Source organism: Alligator mississippiensis, chromosome 6 (genome assembly GCF_030867095.1).
Source record: "Alligator mississippiensis isolate rAllMis1 chromosome 6, rAllMis1, whole genome shotgun sequence".
NCBI lineage: Eukaryota > Metazoa > Chordata > Crocodylia > Alligatoridae > Alligator > Alligator mississippiensis.
Window position 1 is genome coordinate 63,245,319 of NC_081829.1, and position 22,283 is coordinate 63,267,601.

General features: G+C 41.1%; 1 protein-coding gene across 3 annotated transcripts in view; it reads left to right on the plus strand.

The window, feature by feature from the left end:
* PCDH15 (protocadherin related 15) overlaps positions 1–22,283 on the plus strand; it is a 1,303,618-nt gene that overhangs the window by 648,775 nt on the left and 632,560 nt on the right. For all 3 annotated transcript variants that reach the window (XM_059729933.1, XM_059729932.1, XM_019484297.2), the window contains 2 exons: positions 13,962–14,122; positions 22,055–22,210. In XM_059729933.1, coding sequence (XP_059585916.1) covers positions 13,962–14,122; positions 22,055–22,210 — 317 coding nt within the window. The remainder of the gene's footprint in view (positions 1–13,961; positions 14,123–22,054; positions 22,211–22,283) is intronic.

The window sequence follows — 22,283 nt, forward strand, 5'->3', positions numbered from 1 at the left end:
GGGTGGTATGGGTGCTGCTTCTACTTGCCTGCCACAACTTTGATGTTCTTTGTTGGGTAGGCAGTTCCCTTCAGGTGTCCCCCAAGGATGAAGAAGTCTCAATCCCTATTCTTTCTTCATGGGGATCCAAACCTCCCCTTTACTCCATCCTTACCACTTCCACAGCCTGGATGAATACTACACTCTGCAGGCCTCCCCTTGGACAATTCTTCCTTTTCACCTGGCCTGCCCGCTTCAGAATAGGTCAGGCCTTCCTGGTCAGTTCACCCTCTGCTGTAGTCAGTTCCTTGACTTCAGGCTGGCTAGGGCATGTAAGCCTGCCCTGTCTTCAGGCTAGCTAGGGCTTCCAACAAACTCAACTGAAACCAACATCCAGACCTCTGCCGAAGGGCCCCAGGGATCTCATCTCCCAGTACCCCTTTTATAGCTCAAAGAAATAAAGAAAACTGAAGAAAAGGACAAGGGACCCACTTGTCCCTGCACCCCAGGTGACTAGGGGGTGGGCTCCAATCCCGTGCCCCACCCTTATCTGACTCCTCAGTTTGACCAGCTTGGGCCCCCAGCTGACCTGGAGTCGCTCCCCATCTTCCCTGGCCTGGTAGGGTATGTGGTTCCCATGCCGGGTTGCTCGTGCCTCCCTGCTGTGCCCCTCGTGTGGGGTAACTGCTCCCTGCTGGTGCCTCCTGCCACCATACCTCGATTCCCTGAAGAGTGTTATAATGTAAGCAGAACCATCAAAGTGGTGTTAGCAAAATCCATGTGTTTTCTTAGTGGGTGAAAAGCAATAAGCTGAATGGAAAGATGAGATGACAGAGGTGAGGTCGGGTGGGGTAGATAATAAGAGGGAAGGGTAGAAGTTATGAAGGACAGGTCTGACATGAGCATGAGGAGAAAAGATGGGAATGGTTCAGAACAAAGATGCAATCAAGCAGGGAAAGGAAAGTTCAGTCAGAACAGTCAGTGTTTAGTTAAGCTGATTCTGCTTTTATTCTGCTAATCATCAGTTCCTGCCTGGCTCCTATTTGCAGTTTCTATCCTGAAGGTCAGATGGTGGGATGGAAAGGAAGAACTGCCTAAATCCTAGTGCACACATCAAGGATCTGAACTATAGAAATCTGCATCTTAGATGGTGCTTTGGACCAAGTTAGGCAGGCAGGGCTGGATTAATGCATAGGCAAACTAGGCACATTCCTAAGGCCCTGAGCTGTTCTTCCATCCATGGTGGCAGCGTGAATGGCCCCATCCACCTCCTCTTTCCTTCCCTTCCCCTTGCCTTTGCTGGCCTCACTGCAATAGCAGCTGCTTCCTAGTGGCAGCTCTGAGCCCCACTTTCTGGGCAGCAGCATCAAAGAGGGGAGGGGAGGCAGGTTCAACTGGCCTGAGGCCCATGAGTTTGTTTTCCTAGGGCCCACTGAAGGGTTAATCTGGCCGACAGGGAGGCATCCTTGACTTGGTTCTATTTTACTGTGCATATTGTTTCACATAAATGATAAGTTAGAACTTTAGTTCTGAGTCTGACTTTCTTTCAGAGAAGCACACAGATTTTCTTTTAGTTATCCAAACTTTTAAATACTATATTGAGCTGGAATACTTCTGAAAATAGTATTTTATGAGATGTATGCTTCTGTATCCTGAATGGGCCAGAAAATGTTTTACCAAAATGGCATGCTATTCTAGCTCTCTAAATGGAGAACCACATCTTAAAAGAAAGATTGTCTTGTATAAAAGACAGGTTTACTCTTAGTCAGGTTGATCAGTTCCATTTATAGCCAAGAGGCAAGGATTTGTTTGAATATATCTTTTATTGGATCAACTATGTAGTTGGAATAAAATTAGAAGAGCTTTTGAATGCAAGAAGTTCTTGGTCAGGAAGAATGTCTTGCATTCAAAAGATCATCTAACTTTTTCTCAACTACATAGTTGGTTCAATAAAAGATAGCACCCTAAGAAATCCTTACCTCTCATGTAATTTCTGGACCATTATGGCTACAACATCACTCTTAGACTATCATTTATAGGCAAGTCATAGAAAGTTCCTTTGCTTACGATCTCAATTGATTAGGTAGAAGAATATTAATGGAAGTATATAGATATTTAGCTGCTATGGTTGTATTCTGTCTGCCCCATAGTATTTACCTTTAATTATAGCATTGGTTGCCTACCAGTCTCATCTCAGAACTGTTGATCATTTATATCCAAATGAAAAATATGAAGGTTAATGGTCAAACCATGCATTGGTCAGATATTTATCAATGACTAATCATACTTTGCATTAGAATTGAGACTATCCACTTTCCAAATGCCCTTTGGGATAGAAGCTAATTGCTATGGAAACTCAGTTCTAGTGTCTGGGTGTCTGTGATGTAGGGTAGATCTGTTGGAAAGCACCCTTTTCTAGTCTTATAATGCAATTTTGTAGCAGGAAACAAGGACAGCAAAATTCATTCAGTTGACCAGCTTTCTCTCTAGATGTCACATAGTTGACACACAGTAGTTGAAAACTTCTGTTTTAAGTTGGTCAAAAATTCAGAAAAGATTCAGAGAGCTTCGGTGATTTGGGCAGTCCCTACTAACTGCTGCAGGGAGCTGGATTCAGACTCCATGCTAGTAAGTAGAGGGCAGGGGAGGGGGGGCTAGAGAAGGGGAGAGGGGACCTTGGAGGGATCCCGATAGGCCCCACCCTGACCCCTGCCCGCTGTCCTAGCCCTCCCCCCGGCCCCCGGCACCAGCTCCCAATTGTTTTAAAAAAAAGCCCATACTCACTGGCTGCTCCCAGGTGGGCAGGGGCAATACCTGCAGTCCCCTGCTTCTGCAAACCACATGGGGGGGCTCTGCCACGAGCCTCCCAACCCCCACCCGCTCTTCCAGCCCTCCCATGGTTGCCCCACCTGCCCCAGCTCCTGGCACTTAAAAAAAAACAACAAAAAAACACAAACCCCCCATGAACTCACTGGCTGCTGCAACAGTCTCAGGATTTCTGGGGGCTTGTGAAAGAGCCCCCCATGCAGTGGGGACAGTGGAGGGAGCAGTGGGGATTGCCCCCCTATCCCCGCTGTGCAGGAGCTGCTGAGTCGGGGCTTTTTTTTTTTTTTAAGGGCCAGGACCTGGGGCAGGTGGGGCAGCCATGGGGTGGGGTGCTGGGAGAGCAGGGGGGGGGATCAGGGAGGCTCATGGAAGAGCCCTCCACACAGCATGGGGCAGTGGGGATTGTCCCCTCCGCCTGGCAGCATCCAGTGAGTGGGGGCATTTTTTTCAAAGACCCGGGAGCTGGGAACGCAGGCCGGGCAGCCATTGACAGTGTGTGGGGGATGAGGCTGATTCAGAAATTTGGCCTATTCAGCTGCAACCAAATCTCCAAATCGGATTCGGCTGAATCGATTTGGAACAGTGATTCAAATCACCAAATGAATCACTGTCCCCCAAATTGACCATAAATCAGAAGCAAATACTAACTGCTTTGTACAGGCCTAATGTGTAACCTACAATTTTTTTTAGAGATGTATTACTTGAACAGGTTTGGTCATAGTTTCATGGGGGTGGCAAAAAGGCAGTTTCTGGACCCTGACCCTGTTTTCAAAACAGTAGCAATTTCAAGTCCCTTTTCTAAAATATTTTGTGCACTAGACCTTTAAATTAATTTTATAATAGTACCAAGAATTCTTTAAAGTGGATAAAAATCTTTCAGAATTTGAAGACTTTTAGGTGTGTGGTGAGGGCGTCAGCTTCAGGCAACTACTGAGTCTATAAAATGTAGGCGCAAATAGTAAAGGTTTATCAAAGTTATAAATTACTGAACATCTCCATGAGGAGAGTTAAGCAATGTTCAAAATAGGTTGTGCTACAAGTGTCCTTTAATAAATAGCAGCTTATTGTATTTTTTCAAGGCTCTATTTTATTCAGTTTAGTTTTTGTCAATTTATTTTGAGCACTCCATTACAAATACTTAAAAAGTACAAATACTAGTATTTAGAATTCATGAGAGCCACATGAGAGTAAGTAGATGACAGAAAACTTGAATCGTGGATAGTTCTATGTAGCTAAAGGTAACATAACATAGATGTTGTTTTACTAGGACTTGTGGATTTAAATAGAACAAATCTGCTAAAGATCACAAGTAAAGCATGATTAGAAGTTTTCATAATGCTGCACTCAATTTTTATTCTTCAGCTTCCCTGTGTTTTTGCTTTTACCCTAACATATAGTCTTGATGTCTTTCCAGTAAGCGTGATTTGTATTATCCAACATTTTTATGTCTGTTGGAAATCAGTCATTTTTAAACAATGATTCTTCCTCATGGCCTTTAGCAGTCTGCAGTCTTCCCTTCATGACTGCTCAGTGAATAAATATAAGGTCTGGAAGTCTAAAAGGAGGACAGGTTTTATTTCTTCCTTCCTCTGGTAAGTCTATGGTAATTATCCTTTATTTTTATCAGTAGTTCATAGGATTTTGGTGCCTTTTCTTCCCCATTATTTCCTATTTGGAATTCTAATCATCAAAGTCTTTACAAAATTTTAGACCATGTTTGTGTGTGTGTGCGCGTGTGTGTGTGTGTGTGTGAGATCTTAATGATTAATACATTGTAAAAAGAATTTGGATCCAAACCTATCTTGTGCCTTAAGCTTAAGGCACAGAAAACTCAGAGATAAGAGGGTCGTGCTTATTCTTTTGCTCATAAGTGCCAGAAAAAAAGTAAAAAATTGCATTGTGCTAGAATGTGAAAAAGAATCCTGATTCTACTGAACCATGCAGTGAATGAATTCCAAAGCTGATGACCCTTTTGGACTACTACTAGCTTCCCCTAAACACATTTAAACAGAGATGATTTCTTTTCTTTGGATGTGATTCAGCAAATTTCCTAAGAAGGTCATAGCTTCCCCCATCACAGCAATTCATAGAATCATAGAAAATTAGGGGTGGAAGAGTCCTTAGTAGGTCATCTAGTCCAATTCCCTGCCCCAACTTGTGTAAAGCAGGACCATTGCCAACTAGGTCATCCCAGCTAAGCTCTTGTCTTAAAAACCTCAAAGATTGGAGAGTCCACAACCACTCTGGTAACCTGTTCCAGTATTTCACTACCTTCCTAGTGAGAAAATTCTTCTTAATATCTAACCTAACTGCCCTTGCTACCAGTTGAGCCCATTGCTCCTTGTTCTGTCATCTGCCACCACTGGGAACACTCTAGCTCCATCCTCTTTGATACCCTCTTCAGGTAGTTGAAGGCTGCTATTAAATACCCGCTTAGGTTTCTCTTCTCCAGACTAAATAAGCCCAGTTCCCTCAGCCTCTTTTCAGAAGTCATGTGCCCCAGCCTTAACCACTTCTCTGGCCCTCTGCTGGGCTCTCTTCAATTTTTCTACATCTTTTTTTGTAGTGGTGACCCCAAAACTTGGGCATAGTACCCCAGATGTGGCCTCACCAGTGCTGCAGAGAGGGGAATAATCACTTCCCTCAATCTGCCGGCAATGCTCCTACTGATTCAGCCCAATATGGCATTAGCCTGCTCTGAAACAAGGACACTCTGTTGGCTCATATCCAGCTTACTGTCCACTGTAACCCCAAGATCCTTTTGTGCAGAGCTGTTGCTTAGCCAGTCAGTCCCAAGCCAGTAGCGGCACATGGGATTATTCCGTTCTAAGTGCAGGATTTTGCACTTGTTCTTATTGAACCTCATGAGATTTCTTTTGTAAATTAATTAACTCTGACATTGAATAGTACTGTTGACAACGGTACTATCTTATGGTGGAGTCATTAAATGCAATCAAACACATGTAGACAGTGATGGCCAGGCACAAATTGTGCCCAGTCAGCCCCTTTGCTGCCACCTGAACGCTGCCACCCAGAGCCTAGGGTTGACCCCCTCCCTCCCCCCCCCCCCCCAAGCCAGGCTGCCTGCCAGCTTGGGGCTGCTCCACCCCAGCTAAAATTGCTGCTGTTCCAGGTACACATGTAGATGCTGTGCCCATGAGCAGTTTACTGTGGCACAAACTGCTCTGGAATTTTTGCATTGCCTTAGTTGCTTATGTAGATGCACCCACAGTCTTGAAAATACATGCTCTCAAATAAAATACACCAATATTTACATATTTAATTAACAGGTAGGTGTAGAAGATGCACAGAATTTGTTGAAAGATGAGAAAAATATAGTAGCATGCTAAACCCTGGATTTAAGTGCTTCTCCCCTGTCCTTCTCTCCCATCAAATCTGAAAGTGTAGATTTTGGACATTTATGATCAAACTTCCTTGCTTCATTATAGTAAATCTCTGCCCTTGTAAAGCATAGTAGACTATTGACTACTTGTACCCTAAAGCTCTTTAATGTGGTACTTTAATCCTACAGACAAACCCAGATGTGTGAACTATGTCTATTCAAGTTCTAGTGTGACTGATTAACCTAAGTCTGGGAGTGCAAGTGAAATCTTGAAATTGTAAGTTTTACTCCAGCTTCAGGAGTAAGTTTAAAAGAAAAAAGCACATGACAAGAAGTCATAGTCAGCAGATGACAATTATTTAAAATAATGGTGACATGAGTTTATAGAAGGCATTCTGAGATGTAGGACTGTGACAGGCATCTTCCTGCCTGGGACTACTGTTGGAAAATAAGCCCTAACCACTGAGAGAGAAACCCTAACTTGTACCAAAGCCCAATAGTTAAGAAGAATGGATAGCTTGAAGTACTTTGAAGTACTTTGAACAAGCACTCCCAATGCCACTTTCTGCTCTCTAACTTGGGAAAGTCTAAGAGTGGGTAGCATATACCCAGGCATTCAGTTTCTTAGAACTGTTTGAGAAATGGACTTGTGGAACAGCTTGGAGTAGGAGTAAAGCATGAACCAAGTAAGTGGTCATCACCTTATTTATTATTATTAAGAAAAATAATCCTGAGTTTGAACAATACAGTTTTTATGGGGGCTACACTAATTGCAACCTGTATGCACAAACTGCATACCTGTATGTTTAGTTTGAGTGAAGGGGTGGATCACCATCACATTTACCTCAGCCTGACTTTCTTCTTCTGAGATTTTGTCAAACTGGGACCTTGTCATGATGCAGAACATGAAATGGAGTGGGGAGGAGGGCGATATTTTCCCTTAAGGGAAAAGATATACTTCTTGGGTTGGATTTGTTATGGCCATCCTCACTTGGGGAATGCTGATGATGGAGGGAGTCAGGAGGTGCAACTGAATTGTATTTCACCATCTTAACAAACCTCTGCTTTGGTACAATATTACATCCAGAAGTAGGAAAAGCTTGTATACCGCTGCTGAACATATGGTGTTGCATTAGCTAGAAATTACAAAAATGAGAACTGTGCAGAGTGGAAGTGCTTCAGTTACATGTATACAATGGTATGAGGCAGTGTCTGGGATTCCTCCTACATTCATCTCCTTGTTAGCAATCGTGAGATCGCTCATTCCTATGGATTAAACAGTTTGGGGTTATGGCAGATTCTCTTCCATCTTCAAAAATGTTTCCCATCCTTCCCCAGTAAAGGCTCTGCAGGATAATAGTTATGGGCCCTGAATATGCTAACCTCTCTATGGATTATCCACAAAAGTGTTGGAATATCCTTATCAAGAAGAGGATCCCCAGACTAACGAGTAGATCTTTTCAATGATAGTCTAGAGAGGAGCTGAAGCATCAGGTAAGATGCAGATCTGTAGGGCTTGCTTTGGCTCAAGTTAATTTTACCAAATATAGGATATTGGTACATCTCTTAAGTTGGGTAGCTAGCACTAATGTTCTGAACAAATAGGTTACAGGAACTGCTTCAATAGACAGTTGAATGACATCCAGAGACATCTTTTTTGTTGACTTCCTTCTGATTTTATTCCTTAGTTTCTAAGATGGCCAGGAGAAGATAAAGGTAGAAAGAACACAGGGGATTGTGGTCCTTTTTCTAACAGCTAAGAGAAGTTTCTCTCTGCTTTGACTTATTATGATCGTCTACAGCACATTGCAGTACTCTGTTAAGATATCCATGCTAAAGCTGAGATAGTGTCTATTAATCCAGATGGAGTATCACTCTAACTGCTTCCAGTACTGAAACTTGTTTGTTCAGAGCTGTATGTTCAGTAGCTGCTCAGCTACCTTTATAGGCTACTGAAATATGGCAGGTAAACGTTTTGTCCAGCTTCAGAGAACACTGCTTCATTAGAGCTTTCCCTCTTCACGTCCCCTGTTCAACACCATGTCTTATATGAGTACAAACAGGAGAAATTATTGCAGGGGAAACCCCACCATCCTTTTGGAGAACTTGTGATGCAGGCTTGCCATTTCCATAGCTAGGGTAAAAAGTTCTTCCCTTCTGATCTTCAAATCCTGCTAGTTCTCCTTTTGCTGATGTAGATAATTGGGGTACAATTTTTTAAAGAAAAAAAAAGAAGCTAATTCATCTTACAGACTAGAAACAGAATTTGTGAACTTTCCTTTCAGCTAATGGTTGACTTTAACCACTCAGGATTGCCTTTGCTCTTGCCCTATCAGCCAGAATAACATAGAATCGATCTGTCTACCTTTTTAACTACCCATGTCTACTGTTGTTTATCTACTGGGAACTTCTTTTGTCTGCTTCCTCACTGGGGAATAAGCATTAGACTATATTACTTCCATGATGTACAGTCTCTGCTGCTTAGATGCTAAGATCACCCAGCTCATTCACTCATTCATTCTATATTGATAGCACTGATAATTCTCTCAGGCTAAATACTGTCAGCCAAAGAATTCAAAATCAGTATTCCATGCTAGGAAATAGTGTGTTAATTTCTGATGAAATCCCTTTAATTTGTATTTAAAAATCAGGAAGTCTACTGTTGTCTGGTTTGAAAATGGAATTTGACATCTTGATAATGAATGAGAGATAATGGGCAGCAAGGGATAGGTTTCAAAAGTGAAGTAGTTTATATTTGGTGTGTTTGGATAATGGGGAGCTGGTTGGAGTGCTATAAAGAAAGATGTGACATAAATCAATGCCTACAGTTAAATAGAGTGAGGTTGCACTGGTCAAGATGAGTAAAAAGCTTGTTGTGCAAGATGGCCAGAAGACAAAAAATGTACTAGTGTGTATAGAAAGAAAAGGTAATACCTTTAAAAGTGGAAAATAGCTTCAAGTATTTGACGTAGCATGAATGTGAGGACCAAGAGAGAGTTCAATCAGTTGAAGATGATGTCCAGGTGATGTCCATACCTGAGCAACAGTCAGGCTAATATTGTTCTCAAGAGTGATTGACAAAGCAGATAGCAGGTAGGATTTTATTGGGAGAGGATATTAAGAGCTCTTGATTTAGCTATGTGGAACTTGAGTTGACAGCTAATAACCTATGAGGAGATGTCAGAGAGACAGGCTAAGAAATTGTAATTTTGGCAGAAAAAGACAGGTCTGCAATAGAAAGGTAGAATCTGTCTCCTCTGCATAGAGAAGATGTATGGTGAGGTGTGTGTGGGAGTGTGTATGGTGGGGTGTGTATGTTTATATGGCAGGATGTGGAGGTGTATGGGGGGAATCTGAGGGCGTGTGGCTGTGTATGGGGGGCATAGGTTATGTTGGAGGGTTGTGTATATGTTAGTGGTTATGGGGGCAGAATGTGGGTGTGAGGGATGATGGGGGGCTATGGGGACCCCTCCACACTCCCCTCATGGTGCAGCAGCAGGCGGGATGCTCAGGGTGCAGGAGCCCAGTAGGGCACAGCACCAGCCAGCACTGCACATCACAGCAAGGGACCCAGCCTCTGCCGGGCTGCCTGTATCACTGGCACTCCCTGCCACTCACACGCAGCCCCTGCACTTGCACAGCAGGGAGGGAAGCCCCAGGCTTTGGAGCCAGCTGCCTTCCCTGCTGGGGTTGTGCAACAGCAGAGAAAAGCCTCAGGTGCTGAAGCTGGTTGCCTTCCCCACCCTGCAGCAGAAGGTGCCTGGGGCTTCCCTTCCCATGCAGTGCAGCCCCTGCAGGAAAGGCAGCCAGCTCCAGTGCCTGAAGCTTCTCTTTGGTGGTGTGCAGCCATGGCAGGGAAAGCAGCTGGCTCCAGCATGTGGGGCCTTTCTCCCTGCTGTACTAGGGTGGCAGGGAGTGCCGGTGATACAGACAGCCCAGCAGAGGTTGGGCACTTCACTGTGATATGCAGCGCTGGCCAAAGCCATGCTTCACTGGGCACCTGCGCCCTGAATGCCCCACCTGCTGCCACCACTTGCCAGGGCTGTGCACTGTGGGGGGAGTGAGAGGGGGTCCCCAACTTTGTGCTGCCACCACCCTCTGTTCCCCCTGGGCTTGGGCTCTGTGCTACCACCAACCTCTGCCCATGCTCTGCACTCCCTCCCAGCTGCAGCCCCACCCCTGCTGCTTTCCTACCTGCTGCCCAGAACAATCAGGAGACCAGGGAAGCAGAGCAGGTCCCCGGGGCTGCAGCAGCGGCAGCAGCAGACCTGCACAGAAGCTGTGTGCTGGCTGGACCAGGCCCTTCTACCCACAAAGGTGGGAGCCAGGTGGTAGGATATGTTTTTGGGACTGCGTGCACATGTGGGTCAAATCACTAGGATCTAGTAGTAGAGCAATGTTGTCCAGATACGAATACTGCAAGCACGGGTGACTTGTGCCTCCTGAGTCTGGGGGTACCGGCTTCTCTCAGTGTTCCTACTGCCTGGCCAGCGAGGGCCAATCTCAGGGGGGAGCACATGCCCCCCTGTACCCCCCCTATGCGTTGCCTATGACTGCAAGTTACAACATCATCAATTTTTTCTTTCTTTTCATAACTGATTTAGTCTCCCTAAAAATATGCACCAACCCCCCCCCCCCAAAAAAAACCCCAAAGCAAACAAAAGAAAGAAAAAGAAAGAAAAAACTTGGGCTTCTGTAGTAGGCAAATAGTTAGCTACAAGTCAGCTTAGGGCATGAGTTCTGATTTTTTTTAAAGTAGACAAACTTCCTGATTCATGTAGCTTGGGTTGAAAAGATACTGAAAGCAAGGAGGTGTACCAAAATTCCCAGGGAAGGCCTTAATTTCATTGATCTCTCTCTTGTATGTAAATTGTTCTTGTTATCATTTATGATAATTACGTTCAGTTTGATTTAATCATTTAGCAGTACCTACAGCAATGAATGCCATAGACTGTGAACAGACTAACAATTTTATTGCTTTAACGGGGTACAGTCGGCTAACAGATTGTATTCCTGTGTTCATAGATTTCATAGACATTAGGGCTGGAAGGGACCTCAGAAGATCATCGAGTCCAGCCCCTCGCCCGAAGGGCAGGAAGTCAGCTGGGGTCATAGGATCCCAGCAAGATAAGCATCTAATTTACTCTTGAAGGTGTTCAGCGTAGGCGCTTGAATCACCTCCGGTGGCAGGGTGTTCCAGACTTTGGGGGTCAGACAGTAAAGAAATTCTTCCTTATGTCCAGCCTGAAATGGTCTTGCTGGAGTTTATAACCATTCAACGTTGTCATCCCTTGGGGTGCTCTGGTGAACAAAGGTTCCCCCAGATACTGGTGGTCACCGCTGATAAACTTATAGGTGGTGATCAGATCACCCCTGAGCCTGCGCTTTTCCAGGCTAAAGAGCCCTATAGCTCTCAGCCTGTTGTCATAAGGTCTGGTTTCCTGACCTCTGATCCTGTGCGTGGCTCTTCTCTGGACTCTCTCAAGTTTCTCCACATCCTTTTTGAATTGTGGAGCCCAAAACTGGACACAGTACTCCAGCTGCAGCCTCACCAAGGCCGAGTACAAGGGGAGAATGACATCCTGGGATTTACTTGAGAAACATCTATGGATGCAAGCCAGCATTTTGGTCACTTTACTAGCTGCAGCATCACATTGCAGGCTCATGATCATGTGTTTACTGATCAATTTTATCAGTTTTGTCTGCCTGCTCCGATCCCTTAGCAAAAAAAGTTAAACCGAAATAATATATGCTGTTTTTATGAAATATGTGACAAATTGTTGTTATTTAGCTTTCACTACACAGACAAAACAGTTGCAGCAGATTTAGCTGAACTGTAGCAACACTTTTCCCTTCAACCTTTTAAAGCAATATCATTGTATCATCTGTCCCCAAACTTAGAAACTGATGTGCATAAAACCATGAATGTCGCTCATTTGCACTTTATCACTTGTGGTTGCTGGTATATGTTTCTGGCTTTTCCATCCATATTTGTCATGCAATCCCTAATTATATTTACCATAGTTGTATTTATTATTTATCAGCAGTTACAGAATCCCATTCTCAACACTTCAGCAAATGACTGTGATTGAAATAACTATAGATGAGCATTATTATAATGCAAAAGTAGTTCTTTATAGCCTCTTACACACACAGGTTTGCTTAGCAGAAATACAGGTGATTTTTAAAATCATGAATGGCCATAACTTTGTTCATGCTCTGAGAAACATCTTGTCAAGATCCTAGCATTTATTTGACTGCAGAATACTGGCAATGTGGTAGGATATATTATAAATATATAATACCTTTTTAGGATAATATAATTCTTCTGACACAAAATGTATAAATCAAATAGAACTGTATAAACATTTATATTAAAAGATAACTTTTATTTTTAAAAATGCAAAATACTTTTTTTCCTCCAGCTTCACCTCATGTGGATTCTTTTCCATTAAAGTTTATCTGATAAACTGATATTGTTTCCCCACGGTATTAGAAAAGAGATTTTATATTGGGGATTAGACCCACAGTTTTGGGGGGTTTATATTGGGGATTAGACCCACAGATCATCGTTTTTAGTTGGCTTCTTTCTTTTCAGACGTTCAAGCTTTGCTAAAGTTGACATTGTGAAAGGACAATCTTAACTGCTTTAAAACAAAACCAAGCAAAACAAATATCTTGCTTAAATTCCTAGGCAGATCTGTTTAAAGCTGACATGTTAGGGCAAGCTCAGTGTCACTCCTAAGTACTCCCGTCCCTCCTGTATGCTTTATTATAGTGGTATGCTATTGCGGTCATTCTTGGAAAAAATAGGCATATGTACCTGCCGGAAGGGCCAGTAAGTAATTGACTCGTATCCCTCTAAGCCCTAGTATAGACATGGGAGAGGAGAATGTGGGCCTGACAGGCACCATTATTTGGATAGCAGGTAAATCATCCATTTACCTGTTATCTTTCCCATGTTAACTGTCTTAATAATTATCTCCCATTCCCCTGGCCTGAACAGCTGCCCCTTTCCCCATTCCTGTGTACCTATGTCCCCATAATTCTTCATTGCTTCACCATGGCACTTCTCCAATCTTTCATCCCTTTAAGCTTACCTCTTTGCAGCAAGTGGTTGCATGAATAATTTCTTAAATAATTTGAGCATTTTCTAAACTGATGTTATACCAGAATGCAAAATGCTTCTGGCAAAACCAGATTTTATCAGGATGACATCTTTGCAGCGATCTGAAGGAAATACCAAAAAGGTCAGAGTTGAATTGCTCAAGCTCTTTGAAGCTGTTTTGGCTATTTGGTCATTATATTTCCATTGTAATCTGTTTGGCTCATGAGCACTAATTTTATGTATACTTTGAGCATTGATTTTATTTTATTTTTTAGTTGAATACTATTATTGGTTTCACTTCTGCTAAGAATTGAGGTGTCATGCTTTAGAGAAAGTCAGTGTTGAATAACTGAAACCATGGTCAGTTTTGTGAACAATAGATGGCCTTTTGGACGGGTTGAGGGTGGAGGGATAAAATTGAATTCATGTTAACAGAAAACTGTGGGTGTAATCCCCAATATAAAATTTACTGTATTTTGTAAGAATTTGTTCTGGAGCTCTTCAAAATAGTATATATTGTTTTACATAGAAGAAATGAATTGGTTAACCTCCCCCCCCTTCCCACCTCCCCCACACACGCTTATAAAATCATAACATTTACAAATGAAAGTGTGAACATTACAATTAATGTTAATCATTAACATATAGTGAAATTTGTTGTATAATATTTTACAGTAATCTCACTTTTATTTTTTTTCCTTGCAGGCACTATCCTGGTGGACAATATGCTGATCAAGGGGAGAGCAGGAGGACCTGATCCAACAATACAGCTATCATTAAAAGACAACATAGATTACTGGGTGATCCTGGATCCTATCAATCAGAGGCTATTCCTAAACAGCACAGGCCGAATTCTGGACAGAGATGTTAGTTTTGTTTTCATAGATTTCTTTTTTTGAATCGTAGTTCACTTAGATACCATGAAAGCAAAATGTCAGTATATATGGTATATAGGCCTTTCTAGTTGCCTATTTAGGCTATGTCACGTATTTGTTAAGTAACTTTAGAAGTATTTTAATTAGTGCGGGCTTATTTATATCAATTTTTGTATCCAATGCAATGACCTGATATTTTAAGCAATGATATAGTATTTCTTTTCTCATTTCTTTCTGTTAATTTTTTTGTATTCATATCTCTAAGTGAAGTACTCCTTGGGACATATATGCAACAGGCCTATATAGGCTTATGCCTTGAATGCCTTGCATTAGGGTTATACCAAATGTCCTATGACAATTGAAATCAAAGCTGGTCTGCAGTTGCAGTAGTTAGATCTGTCCGTTTGTGTGACTATTGAAAATTGAGAGAGAATTTCTGATGTGAACTTTTTTAACCTGGCCTCCATTTAGTTTTCTAATGTAAGATATTTAGCATATGGGTACCTGCTGTGTTTTTAAAGTGACAAATGCCCTTTTGCTAGTGTTCCTATGGCAGTGGCTACAGTAAAAACAGTTGCCTTCATGTGCAACACTGCAGGAGAACTGATAATCCATCCACAGCAGTGGGAACAACTCTGCCTCACCTGGAGGTAGCTTCTCTGCCACAGCTACCTGCCTTAGGGATAAATCTCCCTTGGGGATTGGGTGAGCAAAGGGAGCTATCCCCACTTACTGCCTGGTTGGAGATCATGCCTTTAAGGAGGCTTTGTTGCATTTTATCCAGAGTACTGTGCACATGTGGACATCTCCATAATGCTGGCAATGAACATGTGTCCATAGCCTTATTTATAGACGTTCTGTTCTTAGATGGTGCTATTGTAAATGTATTTACAAAACTCCCTGCTTTACTGCCAGGGATTTGTTGTGTGGGAACTGGAAATGCCTATATTTTGACAAACACAATGATAAGCAAGCTTTTAAAAAGGAAATGAGAATAACTGTAGTTTCCACATGCCATACACACTCTATTCAAAAGTACTTGCTAACCTGAAATTGATTTCCTATATTGGTTAATAATAGTCTGGTTGCAAATGTAAGTGCTTGATGATATAATCAAGCACTTGGTGATATAATCAAGCACTTGGTGACATCCTTCAAGGCAGAGAAACAAACAAGTCCCTTAATGGGAAACAGTTATGCAGTTATTGTAGGTTATTTATTTACTTCAGATTAGTCATTCAGTTATTTATTTACTGGCATGTTTGCAGCTAATTTTCCAATCTGGATGCCTATCATTATTATTATTATCATCATCATCAATAATAATAATAATAATGATAATAATAATAATGATAATAATAGTAAATTACGGTAATTTCTGATCCAAAAGGAATAATTCTGAATAACCTTTATGTTTGAATACATAACCAAAGTGTAATCATGTGAGATGAATATTTTGTCCTCATGCATTTCTTTGGAAAAAGATGAAGATATATAAAATCAGAGTAAATGAGCATTTTACTGTCATATAACACCTTTATTTCCCATCATTCTATGTAGGCAAGCAGCATATAACATATAGGATCTTAGTTCTTGTATTTCAAAGGAAATGCAAAGACCGCAGTGGACAAGGTTAAAGGAAAGTCCTTGCCCCATAGGCTCAACAGTGTTTCTTTTAAGTATCCATAAAATGCTGAGATGGGACTATGAGGTTTTTTAATGTAAACATTATTTTCCTTTATTTAATGAGCATTGTAGTTTCTACTAGCTCATGAAGCTTGCATTAGAAAGTGAAAATCAGTGAAGTTCAGAACTTTTACATCAAAATCTGAAACTATATAAGTCTTTCCTGTTTTGTTTTTTGTTATGTGAACTCTGTGTCAAAATGATCTTTAATAGTTTGCATTCACGTCTTGTGAAACATACTAGTTTTGGTGAAGTTTCAGTTTGGGGATTTTGAGGGGTTTCATTTGAAGTCAAAATTTAAAAAGCAGAATATGGGTGTTCAAGTATCCAGTGGAAACTGCAAGCACCACCTGATTTATTTAATTTAGGTGCAAATTTATTTTTATAGTACTTTTTGTTGTCCTCCTCAGGTTACTTCAATTTCTATTAGGGCTGTGTGAAGCTTTGGTCCTTGATTTGATTTGGCAGAGATTTGGCACAATTCCATGGCTGAATTTCCAAATCAAATCTCTCTGAATTGAATCAGAACCTTCAAATTGGTTTGGAAAGATTCAGAGATTGGGACATAGACACAGCTTTAAATTATTTTTCTACATATCTCTAGGTAGTAGAAACTTGTGAGTGATGTGATTCTGGGGCAACTGGAGTGTCCCACAGGAGTGTGGGGGGCTCCCCAGTGTGCTCGGAGCAGACCCAGAAGTGGACCAGAAGCACTTCCGGTCCACTTACAGGTCTGCTGGGGAGTGTACTGGGGGGGGGGGGGAGGGCGTGCCCCCTCTGGTTCGGTGACTGGTGCCTCTTGGGTCTGGGTGGGGGGGCACCTGGGATCCCCCTGCGGCTGAACCAGGAGAGCACGGGGGGCCCCCAGCATGCTCCCTAGCAGACTGAGCATGTGGAGGAGCCCCCCACACTCCTGTGGGACGCTCCATGTGCCCCAGCATTGCAGCAATCATGAGCTGCACCTCCTACCTCAGGGTATATAGAAAAAACTTTTAAAGCTGTATCTATGTCCGAATCACTGATTCTCTGAATCAGCATTGAGTCTTCAGATTTGGATTCGGCCAAATCAAATCAGGGACAATGATCTGAATCAACTAATCGAATCACTGTGCCTGATTTGGGCTGAATCCAAATCTGAATCAAATAGGGCCCGCTTTGCACACCCCTAGTTTCTATCTCCATTAATGTCTTTCTCCTCAAATTGTTCTTCCTTCTGATGTGAATAAAGCAAGGCCTTACTAACTTTTGTCTTAAACCTGCTTTTTTTTTCTTTCTCAACTGTTTGACAATTTGCTCTTCACCCACACAAGCTGTGTTCTACCATAAAATAAAAACTAGAATTCTATGAAGGAATCTGAAAGTCAAGTTATGGGGCACAGTTAACACACCAGAGGGCAGGGAGCAGATACAGGCCAACCTGGACAGGTCGGATCAATGGGCGGAACGCAATAGGATGCAATTCAACAAAGATAAATGTAAGATACTCCACCTAGGGAGGAGAAATCCCCAGAACACCTATAGGTTGGGGGATGACCACCTCAGGAGCTCAGAGGCTGAGAGAGATCTTGGAGTCATAGTTGACTCCAAGATGAACATGAGCCGGCAGTGTAATGAGGCCATCAACAAAGCACCTTATCGTGTACTAGCAGATGCATGACCAACAGATCAAGGGAGGTGATGCTCCCCCTCTATGCAGCATTGATCAGGCCGCAGTTGGAGTACTGTGTCCAGTTTTGAGTGCCGCACTTTAAGAGGGACACGGAGAATTTGGAGAGGGTTCAGAGGAGGGCCACTCACATGATTAGTGGCCTCCATGAAAGACCCTACGAGGGGAGGTTGAGAAATCTGGATCTTTTCAGCCTTCACAAGAGATGGCCGAGGGGAGACCTTGTAGCTGCCTATAAGTTTATCAAGGGAGGACAAGAGGGAATTGGAGAAGTGCTATTTACCAGAGCACTCCAGGGAGTAACTAGGAATAATGGGTGCAAACTAGTAGAGAGTAGATTTAGGTTAGACATTAGGAAGAAATGTTTTACAGTAAGGGTGGCCAGAATCTGGAATGGGCTTCCAAGTGACGTAGTACTATCACCTAACTTGGAGGTCTTCAAAAGGAGGCTTGATAGTCACCTGACTGGGGTCATCTGACCTCAGTTCTCTTTCCTGCCAGGGGCAGGGGGCTGGACACGATGATCCTTTGGGGTTCCTTCTGACTCTACAATCTATGAATCTATGAAACAGTTCTGCAAATTATGTTTTATATTTTCCACATTCTTACAGCCATGATTAGCAAGCAGCACATCTACTAAGTGAGACAAATGGGATCCTTCCCTCTGGCCAAGCCTGCAGGAGCTCTGCTAAGCTTCTCTCACCTATCAATCATTCACTCTATATCTTACCTTCTCTCCAAACCTCAGGTAGACAATGCACTATGGAGAACATCTCATCTGAGGAAGTTTTAACATGCCATCTTTTTAACATACAGTCAAATAACTGGTGCTTCCTTTTGTTATACATATTTTTAAAAAATAAGTTTTTAAAAGCTTGTGGTTAACTTATTTTCAGAGAATTGGATCTTCTTTTCAGAATTGGATCCTTTCACAGGAATGGATTCTTCACTGATTTAAGTGAATTTATGAGAATGGGGAAGAAACAAAACAAACAAGCAAACAAAAAGCCTGAAAATGAAAATGTTGCTTGACAAAGATGAAAGTAAATAGAATTAGAACTACCAATTAGAATTAGAAATAGAATTAACCCAAAAAATTCTTTGCTTCCCCCAGTATTGTAATATATAAACTAGCACTATGCTACTGTACATCTACTGTCTATGTCCTAAATGTCAAATCAGCAGGTGTTTTGAAGTCAAATTTAAATTTAAACAATAACTGAAGAAAAGTGAAGACATAATAATGTTCATGGTCCTTTACCACATGCTGTTTAACAAAAGTGACACATTTCCTGTTTTTTCCTCTGCTAATAATTCTCAGCTAAGGCTTGACAATCCAGAAAATCAGTTATCCAGGTATTACCTGTCACTTCCTTTTCTTATGAAGTCTTAATGTCTTTACATGCATTTGATAGGAATATGGTTTCAATTATTTAAGGGTGGCCTGATTCCTTTCTGGATCATCCCATGAGAAACTGTTTCTACAGACATGAATCTTTGAAGAGCTTTGGTGATGTAAGCCAGCTTGAAAAAGCAAATAAGAACAAGATCTTGGGATATTTAAGTAGCAATTACTACTTGGCACTCAAAAGATTTATTTCCTTATAAATTTAGTCTTTAAAAATAAAATGATGTTATGCAGACTACTATTTGACAAGTGAACATGCTCTTGCTTACAGTTCATTGCTGAGACAGTTCATGGCTAGACATAATTTAAGGAGTAGTTAGCTTGTAATCTAACAATGTTGGTCCTTTATAAGCTAATTAGTGCCAGTAGCTGATGTTCAAAAAATATTTGACATTTATTAGGACAAATATGAAAAAATGTTCATAAAGGTCATATGTTAGCTGCAAATATAATTCAAGACTATGACAATTGTTACAGTTATAAGGGTTTTGTTATCCCTCACAGTTCTGTGCCCGGGTATATACAACAGAGTACTTCTGTGCCATCACAGTGACTAAGATTTTTGTAAAGCTATTTCTCTTAGATTACAGTGTCATTGGGTTTAGGCATTATGCAAACTTTTTTTTGTCTTGCCCACACTTTTTCTTCTTGAATGACTACAGCCCTTTAAATAGGACAGATTTTAACCAGTGTATACCAACATCATTAATTGAAGTAAATGGTGGTGCTTAATCCAATGGGAACTGTGTTTAAAGGATTTCTGGGAAAAAGATAACATTTTAACCTTTGACATTAGCAATTATATGAAGACTGATGGCAAAAAAGGAGTTTAGAATTTTGGAATCGGTTCAGATTAATTGTGCTCAGAATTACTTTTTTGTTTACAGAAGCATCGCTCTGGATGCTGTCTGTTACCATCTCCTTGTCAAAATTAAATGAAATTAATTAGTATACTAAATAAAGTGATTTATACCCATATATATAACAAATATTTATCCAGGCTTAAAGTATAGATATACCTCAATCACAGTCCTCCCTTTGGGTAAATAGAAATGTGTTTAATTAAATGTCTGAAAATAAACATATTCAGGCTTACATAGTTTGACAGATGCAGCAAATGTAAATATTGAGAGCCCTGCCTCCACTACCAGATTTCTAACCTTTAGACACTTATATCAAAGAACTCATAGGTGGTTAGCCATGTTAGTCTGAAATCAGGCAGAAAGTAAAGCACCTTAAAGACTAATTGGTTTAGAGAAGCATGAGTTTTTGTAAACAACAACCTACTTTGCCAGGTACCATCAAGGAACTGTTAGTAAAAGTGTCTCATCAGAGCTAACCTGCCATGGAAAAGAATAACAAAGAGTAAAGCAAGTTATCTTTCTGTTATCCAGTACTCAAAGATCAGTACCTATGGAATAATAGAAAACTGAAAATGAACATTGGCAGAAATCTTGCCTCCAGTGTTGGAGGGCCATGTTTGCACCGATTTTCTGATTTTATTGAATTTTTAAAAAAGAAAGAAACTTTTCAGAAATGTGAATTAAGTTATAACATTGTGACATTCAGCTTTGGATTTTGATTATATATATAATCTATTTCTCTGGATAGATATAACAATATACTGTTTTAGAGGAAGTAGCAGAAGTTTGAGTAGTTGGCTTCAGCTGACTTGGCATGATTTTTGTCTGTCTACTTCTAAGCTGCTGTACCTATACATTTGTAACAGACACCCCAGATAACTTGAGCAGTTCAGTATGACCTACCCTAAGCAGGTACAATTTAAAACTACCATACTTCTTTCATTGGCCTTAAATTCTGTATCACTTAAGTTATTCCCATGTGGTTGCTGTGCAAGACACATCTGTACCTTGATCTCTAAGTTACTCATGAGATATAGCTTAGAAATTACAATCCTGTTTTTATTTATGGTAAATGTTATCATTAGTTTTCAGTGGACCATTCCTTTGGTTAGCTAAGTTACCCTAATCAAGGAAATAAAAGAAAATTAAATTAGACTAACTACTTTACAGCTCTAGTTTGACACACAATCTTTAATTTTTTTCCAAGTTTCCTAAGCATTTTAAATTTTCTAAATTCTTCCTAATCTACTTAGTTGTGCTATTGCTGACATATTTATTACCTTTCTATACAGTAGAAAGGGCTCCATTCTAGTGCAAGATTACAATGCGTATATTATATATTAGCCATAGGGAATTCTTTCTTACTTTCGCTAATCATTCATTAACTTTAGGATTTATTGCGGGCAAAATTCAATCAGTACTTCTTGGAGCTGAAGGAAAGTTGGACTTTGTAGTGTCCACCTTTACTAGTCACCAGTTGCCTTTTAAATTTATGAGTACTTGGCAAGTATAAATGGTATCCTAGTTACTTGATCTTCTTTCTCTAAGATCCATGACCTTTTAATCTGACTACAAAGAAGCAAAAATAGATTAGACTTTGTGATGGAGGTGGTTCATTGCATAAGTGTCTTTCAGTGTTTAGAAGATGGATATTCTTATGACAGTCTCTCTCTCTCTAACGAGTTCCAGCAAGGGATCAGTGACTAACAGTGACTAAAAAAAATAGTCTTATCTTTACTTTTCTTGCTGAAATATGTAGGAGCATGCAAGCAGACTTCACAATCCATAAAATGTGGTTATAAGAGGAGTGTTTGTAATAAAATGTTGCTAGGATTAGCTTGGGGTGTTTTCTCAGGCCAGTGTATCTAATCCATGTTATATACCATTAAATATAAAACAGAGAACTTGACTTTAGTAACTATAGGCCAGGACTATACCCTTATACAGCAGTACTGGAGGCACTGCTGAGAAATATGCCACTACTGCTCCACATGGGCCAAACCTGAAAATGAGTCAATAAAGTGACTCTAAGGTTGCCCCCAGAGCAACTGCTGCTTTAGAGCAGCAGTGATGGTGCTCTCAGGCCTGCTTAGGTGCCTCATGTCTGGGTTTGGCATGTCCAGAAAGGAAATGGGCATGTGTGACTTACTTCTCAGCAGATCACCCAGAAAAGCCACAGAGAAGTCATAGATACTCTAACGGCAAGATAAGCTTTTTCCTCTGAAGGCTACTCTCTTGTAATTGCACCTCTGTTATATATGCTGTTTTTGAAAAAATGTATTTTTTTTCCCCATTTACAGCCACCAATGTCCATCCAATCGATTGTGGTCCAAGTCCAGTGCGTTAACAAAAAAGTTGGCACCGTTATCTACCATGAGGTACGAATTGTTGTGAGGGACAGGAATGATAACTCTCCTCGTTTCCAGCAACAGCGATACTATGTGGCAGTAAATGAGGTCAGCTTCACTTAATATTTCTTTTTTGGGTTTTGTTCTTTGTGTATAGGTTATGGTTAGCAACCATTATCGC